Consider the following 25,808-nt stretch of genomic DNA (forward strand, 5'->3'; position numbering starts at 1 on the left):
TATTGTCAGCCAGATCTGAACTCACAAGGTGAGTTTTTCTGATTTCAGGCCCGGAGGTCTATATCACTGTGCCACTCAGCTGCCCTGAAAGAGCTTTTATTTGGGATAACAAAGAGTTGGAAACAACTGAGCGACAACAATAGTTTTTAAGCACATAAAGCTGTCCTGTGACCAAAAAAGCTGCCAAAAGAATTTTGGATTAAATCCCATATTTAACCAATTGTGTAATATTGGTCAAGTCATTTTATTTTACTCAGCCTCAATTTCCTCACTCAAGTTCAGGTACCTGAACTTAATGATCTTCAGCATCCTTGGCCTCTGAGTAATAGCCTCTTAAGTTCCCTCCCATCTTTTGTGGTGTGATTCTATGATTCTATAATTTTCATATAGAAAGAAATTAATTATTTTATCTTAAGTATGTGCCAGAATGAATGTCAGTGACCTGACTTAAAGTTCAGTTTCTAATTTAAAAAGAATTGTCTCTTGGGAACTGTTATTGAGATTTCAGACTGGAAACAAACCTTATCATGTAATAGCAAACTCCAAACACACCTCACAAGAACAGCTACACTGTAATTCTAATTAAGTGGAAAGTTACCTGAACTTGCTGTTGCTGGTAGCACTTTGGATTTTGGTCTATTCAGGAAATGTGCTCAAGGTTTTAATACAGATATTTCTATGAATACTAATCATACTAGTAATAGAGATCCCAAAAAGCAAGATGAAAAATATCCTGCTTTAGCAAGAAATCTATTACTTTAAAAAGATTATTCAACAGCTAAGATAAAAATGATTTTGTGCTGCTCCAGAAATGCCTAACAGTGATGCTTTTATTATCTGACTTTTTAAAATATCTTTGTCATTCATTAACTTGCATGATATAGGACTCCCAAAAAATCTAAAGCATAATCTGAGTAGGACTTGCTGGGTGGGCCAGTTTCTTTCCCTCTATTTTGTGGTAATTGAATATACCCCAGGCCTGAGGATCCTGCTTTCCTAGCCACTAGGTACTAGAGCACAAGAGAAGATATGGACACAAAGCATGCCATTATAGGAAAGGCATATCCGTTGATTTAGAGCTAACAAGAGTATTAAAGATCATCAAGTCCAGCCCCTTGATTTTACAAGTGAGGAAACTGAGTCCAAGAAAAAAGAAATGACTTGCAACTAGTTAAGTAAAACAGATGGAATTTGATTCCAAGTCCTCTGATTGCATATTCAGTGTTCTTTCTGCAGCTTAATGTGTATTCCTTAGTGATGGTGCATCAGAAGTAGCATCTATGTTGGAGGGTTTAGAGTAGAGAAGCTCAGTATCCATCTCTGGTTGTTACAATGAAATACAGACATTCCAGGAAACCTTCTGAGGCTCAGTGTGTCAGATGTTGGTTTCAGGGACCAATGAATCAATCAATAATCATTCACTAAGCTCCTACTGTGAGCCAGACATTGTACCAGCACCAGACTTACATATACTTAATGAGTTCAGTTTCCAAAGTTTCTAAACAAACTGATTTACTTCACCTCTTACTAGAAATAGATCCATAGAGTTCCCTAAAAGATTGCATTCCCATCCAGCAAACCTTACCTAAAAGTCCTTCTGGCCTAAATGGACATTAAAGTTGTTATATAAACTGTAAAAATACACAATATATAAATATACATGTGCAGACACATGTGTGCATGTATATATGCAACATATAGACATTTATATTGTATCATCTATGTATGGGGGAGGAAAACAAGTCAGTTGATGGGAGAATATCCCAGAACAGTAACTATGATGTCATTGTTCCGAGCAGTAAGAAAATAAGAAAATAAGGTTAGTCATCATGAGAATCTAATCATTAAGGAAGGAACCATCCTACAAGTTATTTATAACATTCCTTGCTGGAGAGTGGAGCAGCCAAAGCTTTGATCCCTCCCACATTGTGGGAGATGTTCTTTCTTCCATATGGACATATCCTACTTTCTAGTGCCATTTCTACTGAGCACCATTTCCACAGCATCAGCCACCAAGCTGCTTCTTCTCATCCTTTATACACACACTTACACATGTAAATACATATATGCACATTTATAAACATATATATGTATACACTTTTGGATTTTTGTTTTCAGATTTTGTTTTTAGAGTTGAGATTTTGTTTCTCAAATTTCTGTAGACTTAAAAAGGCAAAGTGCTATTTTAAAATCTGGAGGGAACAATAGTCCTGTTGGTCAAAATTAGAGAATTCTTTATAAAAATCACAAATACACATGAAAGCTAATTTAGTTTAAGGAGTAAAAATCTGGAACTCCACTGGTATGAGGAAGAGGATTCTCTTTTTGCCAATGCCAGTCTACCATCTTGTCTGTACTTTACACTCTCAGAGGCTTGCCTAGAGGGCTGAGAGATAAATGGCTTGCATATATCAGCCAACATATAGCAGGGAGACTTGATACTAGGTCTTCCTCTCTTAAGGATAGCTTTTTAGCTGCTATAGCATAGCATATTAGTAGTTATGCCCAGCAATTCAATGCCCTATATCAAATTCAGAATTCTATCTTTTTTAAATCCATTTTTGAGGTAAAGAGGTAAAGACAAAAGATGTTGATTTCCAATTCATTCCTTTGCTATGAGTTCATAAAAATAAAAGTGGAATGCAGTATCAGTGTCTGTTACAATTTTTATGCAGTTGCCAAGCATGATCCCTTTAAACAAAACAGATGGTTTACTTTCTTTATGATTAATTTTTTAAAAGCTATGTTATTATTTTGCTTTTAAAATCAGCATAACAGACTAAAAATAAAGTGAGCAATAGAATTATAAAACATGAAATATAGAAGCAGAAACTTATTGACAGCACTGAATCAGCTGAAACAACCATGGGACACAATGACTGGACCTGGCATTAAGAAGACCTGAATTCAGCCTCAGAGACTTACTAGCTCTGTGACATAGGCAGAGTCACTTAATTGTTGTCTGACTCAGTTTCTTCATCTATCAAATGGGGATAATAATAGCATCTATGTCCCATACTTGTTATGATAATGATAAAATAAGATAATATATGTAAAGCTCTTTGCAAACCTTAAAGCAGTATACAAATTCTTTCAATAATGTTGTTTTTGTGTAATCTGCAAGCTTTGATCTCTCTCATTCCTTCTTTGAATTACACTGTTTCCCTATTTCTCTCTATTCTCTCCTTTTCCTATTTTTGCACTAAAGTCACTAAGAATCAGAGTGCATGCTATTTTGACATGTAGCATCTTATCAAGTACTTTGTAGAATTTCTCTATCACTTCATCTTAAACAACTAATCCTGGTGCATAAACCACAATCTCAAAAAAATTTTAGGAAATACTTACCATTATTACTTTGACTTACAATGATAAAATACCCTATAAAGTAGTTTCTTGTCATTTCTGTACATACAATCCAATCCACAATGTCAACTCATTGCTTTGCCTTTCCAGTTTGAAAGAAAATATACGATTACCACTAAGTTCTAATCTCATGCTTCATCATATTATTGGTGCTACCATGCATTCTCAAAAATCTGCCAGTGAGTCAGTCAACAAGTGTTTATTAAAACTTTTACTGTATGAAGTATGGCTTATCAAGAATTAGCAATACAAAAAAGAGGTGAAATCATAGTTTATTCCCATTCTAATGGGAAAACATGTTAATAACTATGTACATATATAATATATGTAGAGTAAATGCAAATTTTACTGCAACTGGAGTCAGGAAGATTCACCTTCCTAAATTCAAATATGGCCCCAGATGCTTATTATTTGTGTCACCCTGAGTAGAGTCACTTAATCCTGTTTGCCTCAATTTACTCATTTGTGATGTGACTGGAGATGAAAATGGCAAGCCACTCCAGTATCTTTGCCAAGAAAACTCCAAACTGGATCACAATATCTGACTCATTGAACAACAACAACAATAAAATCCAAGATAATCTCAGATGGAAAGCTGTAATAGCTAGAGAGGACTGAAGAAAATCACTTAATGAAGATGGGTTTTGAGGTGAATTTGGAAGGTTGTCAGGGAAACCAAGAGATAGAAGTGAAAAGTGAAAATATTTCAGGCATAAGAGAAGTACAGTGAAAAGTCAATAGGATCTTGTATGAGGAAGAGCAAGGAGGTCAGCATCACTGGATCTTATAGTATGAGGAGGAGAGTCAAATATAAAAAGTTTGGAAAGTTACCTGTAGAATTCAAATTCCCATAGTTCCTATTAGGCTGGAAAAGATTTTGGGTGTGCTTGTTTTCCTAGGATCTTTCATGCCAAATGTGGAGAAGCTTATTAGTTTAACCACATGGAATGGCCAAAGCTCAGCTTAAAAGGCACTATCTAATGAAGGTTTTCTTCTTTTGCTTGAATCTCATCTCTGAAGTGATATCTTTTTCTTTAGGATTTAATAGATAATTCCACTTTCATTAATCATCACCTGCCCTCTCTGTTGCTTTCCCAGTTATCTTCACAAAGCATTTCCTTAAACCAGTTCCTTCCTTTCCAAAGAGCAGTTTGACACATTGGTTAGAATCACATCTGAAAAATAAAAAATTCACTGGGTTATCCATAATTATTAAGATAAGAATTACTATAAAATATTCTAATGAACTATATCACTCACTAAACTACCACCATATTGGAACCATAATATTAAATGGAAGCTCAAGAAGAAAATAGCAGGATATGAATATTAATATGGTCAACTCTATAATGCTAGGTGTCAGTGCTGGAATCCATGGAATAGAGAGTTCATATGTTGAAACTTGCTGTGTTCAACATTTAAACTTTCTAACCAAAGTCTAGCTTTAGGTTGATTTTGAGACACTGCTAACATTCAGCCATTGCAACTCAAAAGTACTATGATGGCTGCATAACCCCCCAAAAACAAGCTTATCTTCTTTTTAAATACTAGTCTCTCAGGACCTAGAACATACCGTGACTTATAAAGTCTCTGAAGTAGATGCTTTCCATTCCACTCAACTTTAAGTATTCCATAATGAGCTTGATTGTACATTCAAGTTTTAAATTCTTTACAAGTCTCCCCTACAATCTTTAGAATTGTTTCCTTGTGTTTATCCACATCTGATTAAAATTTAGCACATTTTTGGTGAAGCCAATTTTTTTAAGTTAAAAGACATCCCATTTGCTTCCTTTTCAAAATGATGATATAACTTTTCCTTTTCCCAGTGGAGAGATGGGGGACTATGAGTGTAGAAGGTTCATGCTCTTTCAGACACATTTACTATAAAAACAGATTTTGCTTGATTTCTTTAAAAGTATTTTAATACTATATATGGCTTTTTTATATAATAACCATTCCCTATTTGTTCTTGATAAAGCAATCCTGTGTTAAGGTAAAGAAGCACAGGTTAATTGGGACATAATCAAATCCAGTTGTTTTATTTAACTGCATTTTTCCACAAAGTCCTCAAAGCTTATTAATATAGTAAAATCTCAGCTACATTCAGATTTCAAAAAAAAAAAAGCATTAAACTACTATTCAAGAAGCATTTACTAGAGAGTTCTGAATGCAACCTCTGAAGCTGAGATACAACAAAGTAGGGATTAATTCTTTACTGCTTGTATTAATTTTGGCCTAACAATAAACACCAAGAAAACACAGGTGCTCCACACCATCCATTTATGGAACTATCAATTATACCAAATGGAAAAGTTTTGAATGCTGTGAATAAGTTCACTTACTTTGGCAGAATATTTTCCTGGGATGTACACATTGATAATGAGGTTGAAACATGCATTGCCAGACCTGGCTCAGTGTTTGGAAGGCTCCAAAGGAAAGTGTAGGAAAGGAGAAATATTAGGTTGACTACCAACTGAAGGAAAGAAAGGGAGAGAAGACGTGTTAGACTGACTGCTAAACTGAATGTCTACAGAGCTGTTGTGCTGGTCTCACTGCTGTATGTATGTGAAATCTGGGCAGTATACTAGCGACATGCCAGAATCACTTCCATTTGAATCAACTTAGGAAGATTCTGAAGGTCATCTGGCAGAAAAGATATCAGAAACTGGGGTTATTTCTTGAATTAAACTTTCAGGCATTCAAACACTATTGCAGGGAGCACAACTCTGTGGGGTTGACCACATTATTTGAATGCCAGATGTATACTTGCTAAAGAGACTATTTTATGGAGAACTCACACAGGGCAAATGCTTACATGGTAGTCAGGAAAAACAATATAAGGACACTTTTGAGGTCTCTCTTAAGAACTTTAGAATTGATTATGTAACTGAGAGACACTGACATAGAAGTGCCCAGAATGGTGTGCTTTTATCAGAGAAGGTACTGTGCTCTATGAAGTAGCTCTAAAGAAATTTTAGAGAATCCACTTCAAAAGTTCATATGGACTATTTGTTCCCAACCTCTGGTAGAGCATTCGGAGCTCATACTGATCTGATCAGCTACAGTCAGACACAGTAACTTGACTCTAACATAATAACTCTAACAAATGGATACAAAATATAAAGAAAATAAATATAAAGTAATTTTGAGAGAGAGTACTTATGGTTAGGGGTGGGGAAATAAGGAGTTAAGGAGATATCCAGAGAATAGCTATGTATTCTAGAGAGATGAAAATTGATCTACTCCCTTAAAACATCCAAAGTTTTTTTTTTCCACTTTGTGAATGTAAGTTAGTATCTTTAAAATGTATTATACTTTTCTGCCTTCTTAAGCAGAGTACAAAGCATAATTGAACTTTTTCTTCTGATTCAAGATCATCATTGTGAAAACCAATTATTGTTCTGTGTTATGATAGAATATTGTTCTTGAGACCAATGGAAATTATAGGATGTCTTGTGTCTATCCCAAATGGTGATAGCTGTGCTTTTGAGTGATTTTCATTTTTAGAGGGTTTTTTTTTCTTATTTTCTCCTCTGGCATCAACTGTCATTTTATTGCTCCTGTAAGCATACCAACCTAAGGCAGCTCCTCTTCTAATTGTCTGTTTCTGGTTTTTAGTGGGCTTTGAAATCCAATGACTAAGCCTTCCAGAAATTTATGTAAATTAAGAATAATAAGCTTCTAGGTGAGACCTTAGAAGCATGAAGTGTTGTCTTGAATGTTCAGTGGCCATTTTCCTTATTTCCTATTTCTTTGACTATATTCTAGATATGTAAAATTGAGTAAAGAATAAACATACAATCAATAGGGAGGAAAGTAAATTAGAATGTTTTGATCCCTTAGTTGTTGAATTAGCAGGCTCTTCCCTTTAATACAAATAAGTTGCTGAGCCTTATACAATATTTCTTATAAAACTGTAAATCAAACTCCAGGATAGAAAGCAGTATGTATCCAACTGATTTAGTTCCTTCTTGTTTAGGCCTGCAAATCATAATGGCTACATAAATGAATGATTAGGATGCACAGGCTGTCACTGCTTTGATCTGAAGTGTATACAAATAGCCAATTAAGAATTTAGTCTGGCTTTTGCCATTGTTCTTTCCATCTTCTCATAACACAGAGTACAGTGGAATATAAGTATACATTCCCTCTATGATTCAACCATGCTGAATGTGACAGCTAACATGTCTACTAACACTTCCTGGACTACAGTATGCCAAAAAGCTTGTTATTTTAAAATCTTTAAGCTTTAGCTGCAAGTTCCAAATGTTTACTGACGAGGGTTATTGTAAGTTATGAAGAAAAAAGACCTCACTTATTGAAGCTATTTTAAAAAATTATATGTGGAACAAATGTATAATGGAACAAACTAGTCACCACCTTGATTATTCCTCCGTTCAGTTTGCATATATCTCTACAATACAAAAATAAATGTTAAAAAGAAGACAGTATCCTTCCCTTCTCCATCCCATTTCAGGAGGTGTCAGAAACCATTGTTTATAAGGTCTCTTGTGCATCAGGAAGGACTCTTGAATAAGGCCCCTGTTTTGCTTTCAGTCCTCAGGAAGGTTGGAACTCATTTTCCCAGACTGGCAGTATATTAATGTCCTCCTGCCCTTTCCCTGGTAAGAAGTAAATCTGTGACATTGATCACAAAGAGGCCTAAATATAAGAGTGTTGATAGTCCACTAGCTCCACTATTGGAAGTGTCACCTCAAAATACAAACACACCGTTTATTTAAAGTAGATTTACTTAAATTTAGTTTGGTGAGATGGCAGCTGATGACCAGGGAATAGAAGTTGGGGTTCTTTCATTACACATGGTAAAAGAGTCTGTGATATCACCAACCCAAAATAAAAGGTATTTACTTGATGTTAGGATTACTAGGTGAGAACTCAGGTTGTCTGGACAGTGACAAGGTGAGAATTCAGGTTTTCTGGACAATTACAAGGTGAGAACTCAGGTTGACTTGATAGAAGGAGCAAGCTCATTGGCTGAAGTGGTTCTTCCCAGAAGCCCTTGCATTATCCCACGCCCATTCTCTGGGAAGAGATCTGCTGTGTCTTCTACTCAATCTCTCCGACAGATTCTTCTTCCTGTAACGAACCGTTGTCTCCAGGCAGTTGCTGTTAACTCTTGTCCAGAGAAGTGACTTCCCTTTCTGCAGAGAGCCCCGTCAAGCCTGATGCAATGCAGAGTCTTCTTCTCTTCCTGGAGTGCTGTCCTCTTTATCCTCCCAGAGAATGGGCGTGGGATAATGCAAGGGCTTCTGGGAAGAACCACAGCCAATGAGCTTGCTCCTTCTATCAAGTCAACCTGAGTTCTCACCTTGTAATTGTCCAACCTGAATTCTCACCTTGTCACTATCCAGACAACCTGAGTTCTCACCTAGTAATCCTAACATCTTGATTAATTCTACTAGAAAATATCAGTGATACTTTTTTTTTTAATCTTATAGGAACCAAAGAGATTGTCATCAATGTTGATGATGATGGAGTCATTTCACTGAACTTTGAATGTGATCAGATGTCCCCAGATTCTAAACTCATTTGGTCCAAGGATTATGTACCCGTTGAAGACTCTCCTCGATTAGAAATTGATAGCAAAGGCAATAAGTAAGAAATGTTTCATCAGTAACAATGGTTTCCTCCTTATTTTTTATTGTGATGACTTTGGCAGGAGGGAATAAAACTTAAATGAGACAATATACTTTCCAAAAAACTGTCAAAGCTCATATCTCAGTATTTCAAAATTTTTATCATTTCAATGCCCTTGATACATTCATCACCAATTCTGACCATTGTAGACTACAGCTTAGTAGATCCTGTCATAGTTGATATGGCTGAAAAAAATTTATCATCTCCTGGCCATTTTCTGGTAGTGAGCCTCTCAGAATATAAGAAGACAGAAAACAAAGCCAACATAAATGTTGAAGGATGCTGATTAATAAAACAGCTCACATTTGTGTTGCAAAGTATTTCCATACACATATTTTTCCATTGATGTTGTCAGAGTACTTTTACTGGTGTTGTCGAAAGAACAGTGCCCTTGAGAATCTTCATAACTGTGGCACTGTGTATGTCATTTAATTTCTTTGAAACTCCTTTATCTTCTCTGTAAAATCAAGGTAATAATACTGCACAAGTTATTGTAAAGACAGTTCCTTATCAACTGTAAAATAACCAGAGGTTTGAAGAACTCTCATTAATGCTAAGGATGTTAAATATGACAAAGTTTGATGCAGTTAAATATTTCAGGAGACAGAAAGAGACTTTTTTCCCCCATCCTCTATCAAGGAAGCATAGTATAATAAAATAGTTGGCCTTGAATCTCCAACAACTCTTTATGTAATCTCAAGCAACTAAATCAAAGTTTTAATATATACATATGTACACACACACACACACACACACACACACTTGTGTGTGTGTGTGTGTGTTATCTCCCATAGCACTTTGTTGGAAGATGCCAAAAACCATAAAATCTTGTCAACAACATATTTTTCAATCACAAAACCTAAAAATATTTGAAAAAAACCAATATATTTTCCAAGAGAGTTAATTTGACTATAAATGCTTTTCTCCAAGTGTATACCTACTCCAATGACATTTTACATTTTTTTAAGTTTTAATTTTGTATTTAATTTTTCAAGATCTGCATTTATGACTTCCTTTCCCATTCAAATATTTATATTCAAGGTCTAAAGCTACTTTTAAAGACCTTGGAATAGATGACTTGGGAATTTACTCCTGTGATGTTACAGACACTGATGGGATTGCTGCAAGCTATTTAGTAGACGAAGAGGGTAAGTCTGTTCATGATATCTAGAAAAATGATATAGTAAAGTTTTGGTTTTGAAATTCAAAAAATTTATATGTGACCTTGGCAAGTTATTGCAAAATAACAGGGTTGAATTCAGGGGCATGATGGAAACAGCTCTTACTGACTTAAGAAACATGATTATTAAAATTTTAGTATCATCATTTATGCCTCAAAAACTGGCAGATACTATAGGACTTGCATTATTGTTTTGTTTCTTGACTTTAAAAAGTGATATATAATGTTAGTAATGAATATTGAACTTAAAAATGTATTATGAGTACATTTTTTTCATAGATCTGGTTGCCAAATATTTATTAGTATGATTCCTAATGGCTGTTCCAAGTCCACATCCTATGATTCTAATAATATTAATATTATTATATTTATGATAATAAATACCATTTTTGTATTGTGTGAAAGATCAGATTGAATATTTCATGTAGCCAAAAGAATGCTGGATTGGAAATCAGAACACTTAATGTTTCACCTATGACTGTGGACAAGCAACAACTCTAAAGCCCAAGTTCTGTCATTTGTAAAATGAATATAGTAGAATTTGCTCTATGATAATGTATGTGAAATACCTTTTAACCTATATTATTATTAAGTACTAATTATTATCTATTTTTCTTTCTTTTCCCAGAGATGAAACGTTTACTTGCTCTCAGCCAAGAACACAAATTCCCAAGTAAGTACCAGAAAAATATTTATGGGTAGTGGTCATCATATTGTGGTGTGTTAGTTAACATTGATGGCACTGATAGAAATAGGTAATTTAGGAACCTTGATGGGATATACATTTTGGTAGTCATAAATGTGTCTTTCTAGTAGCACCTCCTTGTAAATTAAAAAAATCAGATGATATCATTTTTGTTTACCATTAATAATTAGTTCTCTAAATGTACTGAGGATGTTCATGCAGTACATGTACAAAACATTCAAGAGTCTCTTTTCATGGAAATATAAGCTCTATATTATAGAAAAAAATTTTATCTAAATATTTTGATATCATATCTGTAACTTTCTTCAGATATTCATTTTTTATGTCTCCAGGTAAAGGCAGTATAAGGTCATAGTTAAAGGTCTGGCCTTGAAGTCAGTAATCAATGGGTCCATAAGCATTTATTAAACACCTACAATATGCTAAGCAGTTAGGTGGCACAGTGGCTACACCACTGGACCTGAAGTCAAGAAGACTTTAGTTCAAATTTTACCTCAAATGCTTATTAGTTATGTAATCTTGGATGAATCATTACCCACTTTCTGCCTCAATTTCTCAACTCTAAAATAAGGATAATAATAGCACCAGCAGTTGTGATATTCAAATGAGATAGTAATTGAAAAGCACTTAGCAGAGTGTCTGGCACATATTTGGTGCTTAATAAAGGCTTGTTCCCTTTTCTGTGTAATAATATAAATAAATTCAAGGAAGAACTATCTTCAAGCCCCACCTGTAACACAAATTTCCTATGGAACTGTGTTCATGTTACTTAAATTCTTGGTGCCCTAAGTAATTCTTCGAACTATAGATTACAGATAGAGTTGTTGAGTTGCATCAGAGGAGGAAGTTTCCATGCTGGGATTTCTCCATACAGATGAAATCAGAGCCAAAACAAATGTCTCTTTGCCAAACTGAATTCTTTTTGAATAGAATCTGATGATAGTACTAAATTAAGAAATAGGTTTCAATCATTTTAGACACTCAAACTAGAGTTTGCCAGCTTACACATAAGGAAAACTAATTAAGATAAACAAACTGGTCAAGGAAAAGGGCAGAGAGGCTATTGGTTCATCTGATATATATAATTTGGCTTCTTTAAGACTCTATAGCACACTCTGTTAGTGACCCTCTTATATGAAAGATGAGATGCCCCAGCTAAGTGTTAGGAGTGTATAAGCTTGTAAGAAGACTCTGAAGATACAATGACCTGAAAGCATCTTTTGCCATTAAAATTCATTAGCTGAGATAGAAAAACCTCCAGAAAGTTACTCCCTAGAACTTGTGTTTCAAACACTAAAATAGGAACTAATGCAATGTTGTTATAAACATGTGATCCTTACATAATTCAGGTTTCCTTTGCATTCCATATGCTAAAAACATAGCTACCTCTTTTAAAGGTTGTTTGTCTAATTTTAAAGAACTCCAATTTGTCTGCTCCATTAATGTCACTGAGATGACCATATAGTGAGAATATATGAGCAAGATTTAGGAAATTCTGATTCAAATCCTACTATAAAGGACTGGGAAAATAATTTCTTATCCTTTTTTTCAAAGGTAAAATTTGAAAGAAAAAAAAATGGTGTCCTATTGTTGCCTTTTGTTTGCAAATGAAACTCTTATGTATTAGATTTGACTATTTATTAGGCCTCTGTCACTAATTCCCTGTCAATCAAGTCAATGTGCATTTTTAAAATACTTCCTATGTTCCAGATACTGCTCGAAGTACTAGGGATACAAACAAAGGCAAAAGACAATACTGGTTTTTGAGGAGTTCATAGTCTAATGGAGGAGGCAATATCTAAAGAACTGGATACTGAAAAGCTATATACAAGATAAAATGTACATAATCAGCAGAAGAAAAACACTATGAATGTTAGAGGGGGAGCAGAATCTAGCAACTCATTTAATATCTCTTCATCAGAGTGTCCTTGTCTACAAAATAGGATTTATAAAATTTCATTCTACATACTTTAGAAAGACCTAACAGGAATTAGTGCACCATTATTCATGAGTTAAAAAAACTGAGTAAATTTAAGAAAAGGAATACTAATTTTTCCCCTTGTTAGGGAGGAAAAAGCTCTCAAAAAGCCTTGTGGCTAGTACCATTCATTCTTTCCTTCCCAGGGATCTGTCCTCCCACTGGAAAGCTAAAAATGTATGGCGATCATTAACTTGTACTTTGGTTCCCATCTCACACTAAATCAAATGAGGATGAGCCACATTAATGGAACTTAAATTGGATAATAATGAAGCAGAACCCTAGAAATAGTAATAGTCAACTTTCAATTATTTGTGCAAACAGAGGGGACAGCAATCAGTCAACCAAATAATCAGTTAATAAACACTGATTGAGTGCCTAAATAGCAAAAGTCATTTACATTCAACTATAACAATAAAGAAGGGAAAAAATAAGGGCATAGCAAATAGTGACTCAACCCTGAGTTAGGAATCTGATGAACTTGGAAACATAGCTGGAATCACTGGAACTAAAAATAGAATTGGTCAAGGAATACGTAATTCTGACATCTCTTATTTGAGATTTTTTGGGGAGAGAGGGATAGATAAGAGACCTAGAGGTAAAGGAATGTGCAACTTATATAGATCAGAGGACCAAATCATTAAGTCTTTGGAGAGTTAATGCATCTCTCTAAGGAATGTAAGTTGCAGGTGTCTATTTGCAATAAGAGAAGAAGTTTCTTCACTGAGAGCTCTCTATAAGAATAAAATCACAGGTCTAGCTCTCCAAAAAAATTGTGGAGGCAAATGCCAATTACTCAATCCAAAGGAAGCTGCTTGATAACCCTTTAAATAGCCTCTGTTCAACGAGAGCTTGAAAACTTTTTATTTTAATTTCAAACATGAGGGTAACACTCTTTGATAATCTTACAGCATTGAAATTAGATTGACACATTTATTTCTACAAATCTGTAGATACAGTATAAATGACACACTTGTATCTGCTTCCACTTGTAAATGCTAACTTACATAATTAAATTATGTTTTAAAGATCTAATTAGTTGTTAAGTGATAGATAAATGGCACAGTAGTCAGATGCAGAGTCTGAAGTCAGGAAGATACAAGTTCAAAAAACGACTCAGACACTTAATAACTTTTTAACCCTGGACAAATCACTATGCCACCATTTGCCTCCGTTTTCTCATCTATAAAATGAAGGTAATAACACCACTTACCTTCCAAGGTTGTTGTGAGGATCAAATTAAGTAATATTTATAAAACATTTTGTAAACATTAAAGTAATATATATATGATTTTTTATCATTTCTCATGGAATTTAATGACATTTGGCCTTCCATTACACTAAGATGATAAGCTATTCAATAAATTCTTCAGTCTAAAAAAATTTTTAAACAATTCAGAAATCTCTAAATCAGTCCTTTGGGAATGCAGATGTGTAGAAAAGCTTGGGAAAGTATCTATTTTTCAGTTTAGGTTTGCATTTCCTACTTAAGCTAAGAAAACTGAAGTGAAAGTAAAGTTATGTCATTTACAAGAATTCCAGTGCCCAGAAAGTGGAACTGGTGGTCAGTCAGTGCTTCTGGTGAGAGCTTTAGCTATAGAGCAGTTTTGGGATTGATGCAGAGATCTCTCATTGGCCAGTTGCTGAACAGATGTGGTGCTAGACCAAATTAGAATCTGCCTGAGGTGTTAAGAAAAGTAGGGCTGAGAGCAAGCCAGAAAAAGCAAACATGCAAGGCTAAAATTAGATAAATTTTCCTCTATGTTTTATTGCATTGGCCACAGTAGTAGAGAGGCAGAATTTATACATTTGTATCTGTTTACCAGGGTGATCTGTACAGACAGAAAGAGGCAGTCTGGCATAATAGATACAGGGTTGGCATGGGAACCTAGAAGACCTGGTATTGTCTCTGATACAAATCACCTGAGTAACTTTGGAGAAGTCACTTAATCTCTCAAAGCAACTGTCCAAGACTCTAAGTTACAAATGAGTTACCATTCTGTTTTGAAGGAGGGCATTTCTATATTAGAAGTTTTCTACCATCACCACAAGTGATGAAATCACACATGTGGCCTATAAAAATATATTGTCTTTGTGGGTACCTGCATAAAGTCCAAAATGTGGATGGGTTATAATTGTTACATATATATCCATATATTTATGTACATGTATTTTATACTTACTAGTATGCATGTAGACAATAAATAGGAATCATTTGGAAGAAAAAGGATAATTATGATCTTTTCATGGAAGATATAATGCAAGATATTGTTAAAATTTCTGTGTGAAGTGGAAGAGATACTAAATTTGGAATCACAGAGTTCAAATCTGGATTCTGTCACTTGTAAACTGGGTAATTAATCTTGGGCAAATCAGTTCATCTATCTAGGCCTTGGAAAATTTATCTGTAAAATGAAAGGAATGAATTAGATAACACTTGACAACCATAAATCTATAATCCAATGATCCCATGAACATTGCTGTTTTACAGATGAGGGAACTGAAGCAAAGAGTTAAGAGACTTGTCCAGGATCACATAGCTAACAGATTTGAACTTCAGGCTCCACACTCTATTCACTAGGATAGCTATTCACTATGTCATTACTTATGATTGATAGCTACCAAGAGATAGTGTTTGCCATAATCTCTGCTGTCCTAGTAATAATAGAACTCAGGTTTCTGGAACACAGTGTATACCTCCTAGAGTAAGCATTATTTCTCCTGGAGCCTTAGTTTTTTGTAATCTCTATAACTCTACAAAATGGTCCTTTTGACCACTAAAGGTCACCTCCCTCATCCAATCAACCTCCCACGTTTGTCTTGTACCATAATCTATAAAAGGAACAGAGAGAATCTGTCACTGACCTCACCCTACAATCACAGTTCCTGAATTTTATCTTTCCTCCAGCTGGGATCACTTTAACTTTTATCTGAAACTGAAGTGGTTAACCAGCCCAGATGCAAATCAGAAATGCTATGTGTAGATTTTTTGTTTTTTAGTTCCCTATAGACCTTTGATTTCACTGATGTCAGCAACTCCCAGTACAATAGATATTCTGTCCATTAAAGCAATTGAGAAATTTATTTGCAAATAGATATAGCTCAAGAAAAAAAATTTTCCATATCTGTACACAAAAGATCAAGGGGGAAAAAAGATACCTGTTTGTTAATATAAATTGAGGCTGTCCAATTTATAGGTAAGTTAATACATAACAAGAATTTATGAAGTGCTTACTATGTGCCAAGCAGCACTGGGAATATAAATACAATGAGAATGAGAGAGAGAGAGAGAGAGAGAGAGAGAGAGAGAGAGAGAGAGAGAGAGAGAGAGAGAGAGAATGAGAATGTATGTGTAAAGAAATACCTAGATAGGTGACTAACTGCTGGCAAAATCCTTCAGAGTCACTGCTGGGAGATCAATAAAACAGTCCTCCAAAATGAAAGACTAGAAAGTAATTTGCCAATATGAGAAAGAGGCTGTCAGGGTGAAAAGCTATTGTAAGGTTTGAAGGTCTGAGGCTTTCAAGGAAATTCCAGGTTGAAAAAATACCTGGGTAATGGCAAAAGGGACAGCTAGGGAGTATAGTACATATAGTGAAGGAAGACCTGTATTCAGATTTAACCTCAGACTTTTAATAGACTGGGCAAATTATTTAAACCTTGTTTGCCTCAGTTTCCTTGTTTATAAAATGAGCTGGAGAAGGAAATGGCAAACCCTTGCAATGTCTTTGCCAAGAAAACTCCAAATGAGATCACAAAGAGTCAGGCACAACTGAAAAAATTACTGATTCAACTATGAGACCTTCACTGTATTAAAAGTACTGGGTATACAAAGAAACACAAGAGATAGTTCTCTCAAGGAGCTCATATTCTAATGTGGAAGAAAATATTCAAAGAATCAAACAAGCTACAGACAATAAATTGGAGATAAATAACAGAGGGAAAGCACTAGCTTTAAGGCAGATCCACAAAGGCTTCTTGTGGCAGGTGAGATTTTGGCTAGGACTTGAAAGGAGTCAGTGGAGTGAGAGCATTCCAGACATGAGGATGGCCAGTGAAAATTCCTGGAATTGAGATGAACTTCTTGTGCAAGAAACAATTGGGAGAAAAACTACAAATAATTCAATTTGTTATCATCACTATTGGTACTGTCATTTCCCCCCATATATAGCTGTTCCACTGAAATCTGAGTTGGCCGTTGAAATTATGGAGAAGGGAGAAGTTCGGTTCTGGATGCAGGCTGAAAAGCTCTCGGGCAATTCCAAAGCCAATTATATATTTAACGATAAGGAAATTTTTGATGGGCCGGTAAGTGTAATTCTTTTTAGTCTCTTTTGATGTCATTGAAACAGAAAATGGTGAGAGAGAAGGTACTTGATTGTTAACCTGAACTAATTACTACAACATCATGGAGGAGACATTTCAATTTATGTGTACATGGAGAACTGGGAAAATACAATTTCTCCACTGAAACAAAAAGACCTGTTTCTGGAAAAGTCTTATACAAACCAGGATTATTACATAAATTAAAATGAACAATTTTTAGTATTGAATAAAGACTTCTGCATATTATGGAAAAAATAGTTTCCCAGACTTTCATGCATTAGAAAATTGTCATTTTTATGAGAATGGAGTTAAGATATTCACATTGAAGTTTTCTCAACCATCAGCTATTAAAATGGTGAATCTAGGTGTTGTCCTCTAAGAATTATCATTCTTGTGACCCCAGTTATTATCCATATTGAGACCAGAGCAAACTTGGGAGATTGAGGAAGAGTTGGAGACTTATGTTTTGCTGCCCCTAGCCTAACTCCATTACCCTGTTGACTACATTTGTTTATCACCACACATCACTAGTGCTATGGATTTAGAAAGGGGGAGAAAGATGACCAGTTTCCATCACAACCAGCAACTCTTTCCAATCTAAATATCCCTTTGGGAATGGAAAGTATAAGTGTGATAATGCCTTCAAACATAACAGCTTTGGGGCAATATAACTCACTAGTGTCTAGATGAGAAAAATGATGAGATTTTTTTTCCTCTTTTTCTCTAAAGTCTTTAATTATTTAATATGTCATCCCCAGTTACATTCAAAATAAAAAAACAAAAACAAAAAAAATTGTTTATAAAATTTTTGAGTTCTAGGTTCTCTCTCTTATCTCCACCCACAATTAAGAAACTCATATGAAGTTATGCAAAACATTTCCATTAAAGTCAAATGGGGGGGGAGGACAGATATTTCACTCTAATGAAAATAAAAACCCTCAAGAAAAATTAGAGAGACAGAGATTGAGAGAGAGAGAGAGAGAATGTTTCAGCCTGTGTTCAGATACAATCAGTTCCTTCTCTGGGTAAGGAGAGGATTTTTCATTGTAAGTCCTTCAGAGTAGTCATGGATGATTGTATTACTGAGAATAGCAAAGTTATTCAGAGTTAGAATGGTGAGATTTATTTAAGAGAGTCAAGATGATGGAGAGGTAAAAAGGGGGTACAGCAAAGAATACACCCATGACTTATACTGGTTCTAATTTTTAAAAAGACAGAAAACTAACACATGAATTTAACATTTTATGCTAATTAGGTTTGTTTAGTGCAAATTAGTTTTAAGACAATCTCAAATTTATGGACATGTTCATTTGAATGTGATTGCCCAAGGGAATATTATTAAAAATAACTTAACATTTCATTTACTATATAATTTCCTTTAAAAAATTCCCTGTGAAAGAAAGGTTCGTGATATGATAAAGGCTTGTAAAAATACTGAAGAATCAACATCAGTGATCCCATTTCTCATCTCAGTATAATGGCCATCTCTCTATATGTTCTCATCCTGAGTCTTATCCATGTTTTTTTTTTTTCCATAAATTCTCCACAATCTACCTAATGTGCAAAGGCCTTCTTTAACTCTTCCTATAAACTGTTTATAGCTTGGCTTTAATTCTTCAGGCTTCTGGATTTGGAATTTATGATTTGGACAGAAAATGGGCCAGATTTTATCTTTGTGCTATTTTTTTCTTTTTTTCTTTTTTTTTTTCTTTTTATTTAATCAGACTTGTGCTATTTTTTTCCAAAAAAAAAGTTTTCCTAAACAAATCAATAATGTAAAAATGTGATAGACTAATAAGTTATCTAAGAAAACAAATTGTTTTCAAGCACTATCACTGAGACAATTATGTCAGAATGCCCTTCAATAATGTGGTCAAAGTCCAGAAACTATGCTATAACCAAACCTTGACACTATGTGCTATGCTCTATATATGATATCCTAAGTACAAATAGTGTTTATCTATTAAGGTCTGAGTACATCTTATTATCTCCTTGTTCCTATGACTACACGTACTTGAAAGCAATAAAGCTATATTTCTGAAATTCAGACATTTTATTAACTCAATTTAACCTTTTCTAACCAATTCATTTCAAATAGTAAAGGTTTATTATATTCCCCATAATCTATTCCATTTCCTAGATTTATGCTTCAAAGAATATTACCTGAAAAAATTTATAAAAAAACCTCTCTAAAATTTGTACTGTTTCAATAATTTTTTTTAAAATTCTAGTGTTAGCATTTTCTTTAAATTATATTGCCACTGCTAAAAAAAAAAAAAAATTCTCCTCTTGCTTTTTCAATATGTGCTGAAGAAATATAAGATGCGCATGGACCGAAACACAGGAATAATTGAAATGATTATGGAGAAACTTGAGGATAAGGATGAGGGAACATATACCTTCCAGATCCAAGATGGAAAAGCAACCAACCAATCTACTCTTGTTCTCATCGGGGATGGTAAAAATTTTACTTTCTTTATTTGCCCTTGAGTTTGATTACCTTCCTCATTAAATATATCCCTCAATACAAAGACAACCAGCCATAATTCATAAGAAGTAATGGGAATGAAATTCTTTGTTCTAAAAATGGCTCTTTGGGACAAGGGAGAGAAAAGAATAGAGGAAGAAATTTAGGCAACATAAAAACAAAATATATCAATAAAATTTCTTTAAAAAGAAAGTAAGGGGGATGGTTTCTCAGCTTTTATATATTCATTGTATGATTGTACATTTATGCTTTCCATAGGACTACAAGGCAGACAGGATTGTAAAGAGGTCACTAAATCCATATTTCTGTCCCTAGGCAAAACTGTACTTAAATGATCACAATAGACATAGTAGCCTATTCTTAAAACTGCCAGAGGACATTGTTACACAATCTCCTTTGGTAAACTAAAGCTTGACATTTCTACCATTTTATAGCTGACATTTATTGTAAACAAGCTAAATTGAAAGAATTTAAAATTCTCTGCATAGTGATATATCTGCTTTAAGACTTTGTAGGTCCTCCTGTTTTTGAAAGTCTTTAGGTAAGGGTTGAACAACCATTTATAATGCATTATAGAAGGATTTCTTTTCATGTAAGGATAGCCACTTTAGTTTAGAAACTTTAGCCTCTTTTAACACCTGATTTCTATGATTCTATGATAAACTTAAGTCCTTCCAAGGATCTGGAATTCCACTGGCATGAATATGTACATCTCTGATGTTGATCATAACCATTCTATACATCAGTACAAAATCTCATATGTTGTAGTAGCCAGAAAAATTCATTACTTGATGGTCTTCCTGGTGTCATTGAGCCTCTTTGAATTTAGCCAAGATAACATAATTCACAGAAGTCTTTCTTCCCCCCTCCCCCCACTGATTTGTATGTTAATGTAGCATGCTAATGTAGACTCTGAGAATCCACTATCACTTATAAGTCTAATGCTGGAGAAACTGAGGCAAGATGGAGATTAGAGAGTTTTAAATAATTTATTGAAAGGGAGAGATTGTGCTAGGGGCATGATGCTCCCAGGGCTGATGTCCAAAGCATCCAGCAGAGAATGTGAGTTCTCAATGACATATGTATACACAGTAGCTAAACAAAAGCAGGGGGGTGAAGTCCAAACTCTGGTGAGCAGGGAATCTCCAGGTAGGAACCATCAATCCGGTTCTGACAGGTTGGGGGGTAGGACCATAAATTCTAACAAACTGGACGGTAAGAAGGTGCCTGGCTAGAGACAGGATGTCTGAAAAAAACAAAAGTAAAGATGTCAATTGGATATCTGAAATAGTCTTATCTTAAGTTTACGCATTGACAATTTATTACCTCTGAGTTATACCAGTCTTAATGAACTGGAGGTAGGGTTTGCAACTAAGGGGATTGAGGCAGAACAATTAAGGAAACTGAGGCAGGACCAATTAGGGAAAGTGAGGCAGAAAAATTAGGGAAACTGAATCAGGACAATTTAGGGAAACTGTGTCTGGACAATAAAAGGGAACTATGGTACAACATAAGCAAAGATAAGGCATTGTGGAGGTCATGTTGATATCAATGCAAAACTTGACATATATGAAATACATTCATAATAATTGCATCTAGATAATGATAATCTAGCCAATGTAAGCAGGCATGGAAAATGCAAATCTTTAGAATGGAACATTTACATTAGATGAAAGGCACAAGCTTCAAGTATCATTAACTACAATCTCCACATCTTGTATGCTCAATTTTATGTCATAGTCTTCTTTGTATTTTGTTCCCAGTCTACAAAAACCTTCAGAAAGAAGCTGAATTCCAGAAGAAAGAATGGATCAGGAAACAAGGTAAAAGAAGAGAATAGGAAAAGAAATCCATTTCTTTGAATTCTAAGTAGATATGCACATAAATTTTTCTATAATGTATTAAAATGCAAACCATTTTAAATAGCGTCTTATAGTCCAAGATATACATTTGAAAAAAATCTATTTGCACTATTTTTAAATGAAAAAATGTAAATTTTCACAATTTAATTTAAAATCATTACCTTATAAAGAAAAGAAAATTTAATTTTTCTCTTGTGATGAACATGGTCATGGCTGACATAGTTTTTCATAGGTCCTCATTTTGCTGAATATCTCAGCTGGGAAGTGACTGGTGAATGCAATGTACTGTTGAAATGCAAGGTAAGAAGCATTTGAATTTTTAAACATGATGCAGAGGAATCAAACATAAAAACAAATAGGAAATGAAAAAAATTAGATCATATGTTCATTTCTTCAAGTTGAACCAATGAGATAGAATATATAGGTATATGGCATATGTCATAAATGCCATTCAATATTTTATACATTTATAGATGTATATACATCTATAAATATACATAGATGTATATATATATATATGTGTGTATATGTGTGTGTATATATATATATATGTATATATATATATATATATTTATGTATAAACTGTTGAATGACATTTAAACTTTTTTGGCACAAATTATTAATATGAAATGTTTCAGATAAAATTACATAAAGCTTTCAAGGAAACAAAAAACACTAATTATTTCCTCCCAACTTTAGTTATTCCTGAGTTTATTCATTTTCAGTCCCTGGGCACCTTGTATCAGCTTTGTTTTAGATTATGCCTACAAGTTTAGCTGCTGTTGGTTTTGTTATTTATCCTCCATTTTTGAAGACGACCATGATATCATGGAGTTGAGGCCATGACATATAAGTAAATTGAATTTGAGAGAGGGAGGGCTGTGCAAGGTCACCAACCTTGTTGTCTTCTCAGGAGCCATGAGCCCAGTGGCCAGATATAGACCAGGATAACTGGAGATGGCCTGGAGGAAGTGGGAGATCTTGATCATTTTAGGCTCAAGTCTTTAACAGGTCTCATTTTGACTGAGACAATTTTCATTCAGTGGTTAAGACTAGGTAAGAAATGAACCAAAAATTGGTCTTTTTTAGGATCTAGTGGCAAAGAAAAAAAAAGTCAGTCTGGGCAGAGAAGACCCTCAGAGTTTCTGGGCAGAACTATTCTGGAATGGTCTTTGCTACAGTTTGCAGTTAAATATGTTTGCTCTGGTCAGCCTACTTAATGATGACCTTCTATACCTTTGAGTGTCTGCCAGTCACGCCACTGGAACAGATCACTCTGGAAAAACTGAGCTAATGTGCCTACACACAAATAGTGAGCTATTTTGCAATTAGGCTGCTGAATATTGTTGCTTTGATACAATAGCTAAGTTGTTGTAAAAAATAAACAACATTGTCTATCATCCTATAAAAATAAATGGATTTTCAGATAAATGAGATATATTAAATATATTCCACCAAATATTCATTTACCATCTAGTAGGTGCAAAATTTTGTGCTAAGAAGGGAGGAGGGGCAAAGGTCAATTCTGCATAGAAATTAAGACATATATAAATGGTATTTTGTATCATATATAGTAGAACTAAATCTACAAATACTATTAATTAATAAACAGTTATTAAGCACCTGCTGTATGCCAGGTACTTTGCTAAGCCCTGGTAGTACAAAAAGAGGCAAAAGAATTTCTGAAAATATATGAAAAGTACATTATATACAAGTTAAATAGGAGATATTAAAGGATGGAAGATGGGGAGTAGGTAATTATATTTAATTTCCAGCATTTAGAAAAAAACATAAAGCAGGTTATTTGTTGAAGGAATGAAAACAGATAATGTCATAGGCACTAGTATGAATTTATTGAAGGTTAGTTGCAAGTTGAGGTTGTTGTTATCATTGTTTGCCCTTCATTCTTGAAGAGGACCTTGACATCAGGAAGAGGATGCCATGACAGCAAGTAAAATGGATTTGAGGGAGGGAGAGCTGTCCAAAGTCACCAGCCTTACTTTCTCTGAAGTAGTTATTTGAAGATATGAGTGTATAAATACATCAGGGAATTCACGTGTGTGACCCCTGTCAGAATCATCAATCTAATGTTTCTAAAAGACAAAAAGGTCAGTGAATGAATGGATTTGTATGTGGCATCACTCAATTTTGTCCAGAGGATATGTTTCCAATTTGGTGTTAGTTTCTGGAGCCATCAATTTTGTAGTTTATAATACAAAATTAGAAAATGGAAGCTTACTGTCATGCTCCTTTTGAGTTGGTCTCATTCTCACGAATCTCTTTTCAAACCTCTCACCTAGCTAAAATGCTCTAGTAAGAGCAAAATAGAAGAATTGCACTATTAAGTCACCACAGTGGGTAAAGACTGCTAGATTATGGTGACGAGAATAAGTAAAACTGCAATGATCACTGGGCCATTCTATTGCATTGTATAGGGCTAGTGTAATGATAAGTTGGTTTGCTGGCAGAGCTTATTTTACAAAAGTTAAGATATCTTCAGACATAACTGAAATTGGTCAAAAAATGAGAGAATTCAACTTGCAAAGGGGAATGGTGATGACGATTATCATATATAACATAAAAGAACATAGTTTAAAGACAAGGTATCAACAACAAACGTATTATAGATATGTATATGTATACATATATTTGAATATACAAAAAGAAACTATTATAAAATTTATATAGACATCTATAACATAGAAATGTTAAGCAAGCCCATTGTCTGATAAGTCTAAGAGTAAGATAGTTTCTTATAAAAGCTAAACCGTATTTCTGTGAGAAGCACTCCTAGAAAGTCCTAGGTAAAGTGAGAGGCTAGCAGGCAAAGTTGCCAACATTCAATATTGTTAACGACAAAGTCCTGGTCTATCCAGCTCAAGTAAAGAGTATTTTATGAGAGTCACATTCACTTTAAAAGCAGTAAGCTGTTTTTTTTTTTCTCTTAGGTGATCAATATTTTAAAATAAATTTTATTACCTTCTTTTGTTTTTAGATGATTTAGATTTTTCTAGTAAGGTATCTAGTAAGTATCCCTCCCATTCCTGCTTTTAGAGAGTAATACCACTTAAGAATATTTTTAAAAGAAAAAAATTAGAAAAACTAATCAATATATCAAAAAAAAAAAAAAGTCACAAGTGTTCCATTCCTATGAATCCCCACCACCACCATCCCACACACACTCCTATAAAGAAGTAAGAAATATCTTCTCATATCTCCTCTTTGGATTCAAGTTCTTTTATAACATTCATCTTATTAATTGTTGTTATTTTATTTATCTCCTTTCACGAGATCATTGTAAATAATGTTTTCCTGGCTCTACTTTACTTTATTTTATATGTGTAATGTTTCCATGCTTCTCTGTATTCTTCATGTTAGTCAGTTCTTACTGCAAAGCAATATTTCATTACATTCATTGTTACTCAATTTGGTTAGTTAGTTGATGAGTATCTACTTTGTTTCCAGTTCTTTGCTAACACAAAGATTTCTTTTTTTTACTATGAAGCATTTTTTTGTTAGTGATATCCTTGGGAGTGTATACCTAGCAATGAAATCTCTGAGTAAAAGAGTATGCATTAGACATTTTATTTGCATAATTCCAAATTGTTTTCCAGAATGAGCATATTCATTTGTAGTTCCATCAACAATGCATTAGTGTTACTGTCTTTCCATAATCCCTCCAACACTGACGGTTCTTATCTTTTGTCATTTTTGCTAGGTGGCCAATATTAAAAAGGAAACACATATTGTATGGTACAAAGATGAGAGGGAGATAACTGTGGATGAAAAGCATGACTTTAAGGATGGTATATGTACTCTGCTTATAACAGAGGTAGGTAATTCTCATAAATATACAATGTAGTCTGTTAAAAATTGTTTTTAAGGAAATACCAGTTTCCTCAGAATAGACTCTCTTCTCCATCGCAAAGCTAAGCGGGGAGACACATCTCTGATACTCTGATAAAGAATTAGTGTTTGAGGGAAATGCAAGCTCAGTGCGAGCCAGCCATGTGATACCACAGCAAAATAAGCTAATATGATCTTAGGCTCAATTAATAGAGGAATTGGTTATTGGACGAGGGAAGTCATAGTCTCACTGTATTCTGGTGCCAGTCCTACATCTGGATTATTGTGTTTAGTTCTGAATACCACATTTTAACAATTGATCTACCAACCAATAAATATTTATCAAGTACTTGTTATGGGCCAGGCTCAAGGAGTTTGCAACATAAAAGACATGCATA

General features: G+C 34.3%; 1 protein-coding gene across 5 annotated transcripts in view; it reads left to right on the plus strand.

The window, feature by feature from the left end:
• Positions 1-25,808, plus strand: part of MYOM1 (myomesin 1) — a 162,981-nt gene that overhangs the window by 121,185 nt on the left and 15,988 nt on the right. For all 5 annotated transcript variants that reach the window (XR_012483560.1, XR_012483561.1, XM_074275916.1 and 2 more), the window contains 8 exons: positions 8,826-8,982; positions 10,066-10,172; positions 10,833-10,877; positions 17,060-17,196; positions 19,528-19,672; positions 21,466-21,525; positions 21,797-21,864; positions 25,283-25,396. Coding sequence is in view for 3 of the 5 variants with exons in the window: in XM_074275916.1 (XP_074132017.1) it covers positions 8,826-8,982; positions 10,066-10,172; positions 10,833-10,877; positions 17,060-17,196; positions 19,528-19,672; positions 21,466-21,525; positions 21,797-21,864; positions 25,283-25,396 (833 nt within the window). In the remaining 2 variants the exon portion in view is untranslated. The remainder of the gene's footprint in view (positions 1-8,825; positions 8,983-10,065; positions 10,173-10,832; positions 10,878-17,059; positions 17,197-19,527; positions 19,673-21,465; positions 21,526-21,796; positions 21,865-25,282; positions 25,397-25,808) is intronic.

This window comes from Sminthopsis crassicaudata, chromosome 1, assembly GCF_048593235.1.
Source record: "Sminthopsis crassicaudata isolate SCR6 chromosome 1, ASM4859323v1, whole genome shotgun sequence".
In the NCBI taxonomy this organism is placed as follows: Eukaryota; Metazoa; Chordata; class Mammalia; order Dasyuromorphia; family Dasyuridae; genus Sminthopsis; species Sminthopsis crassicaudata.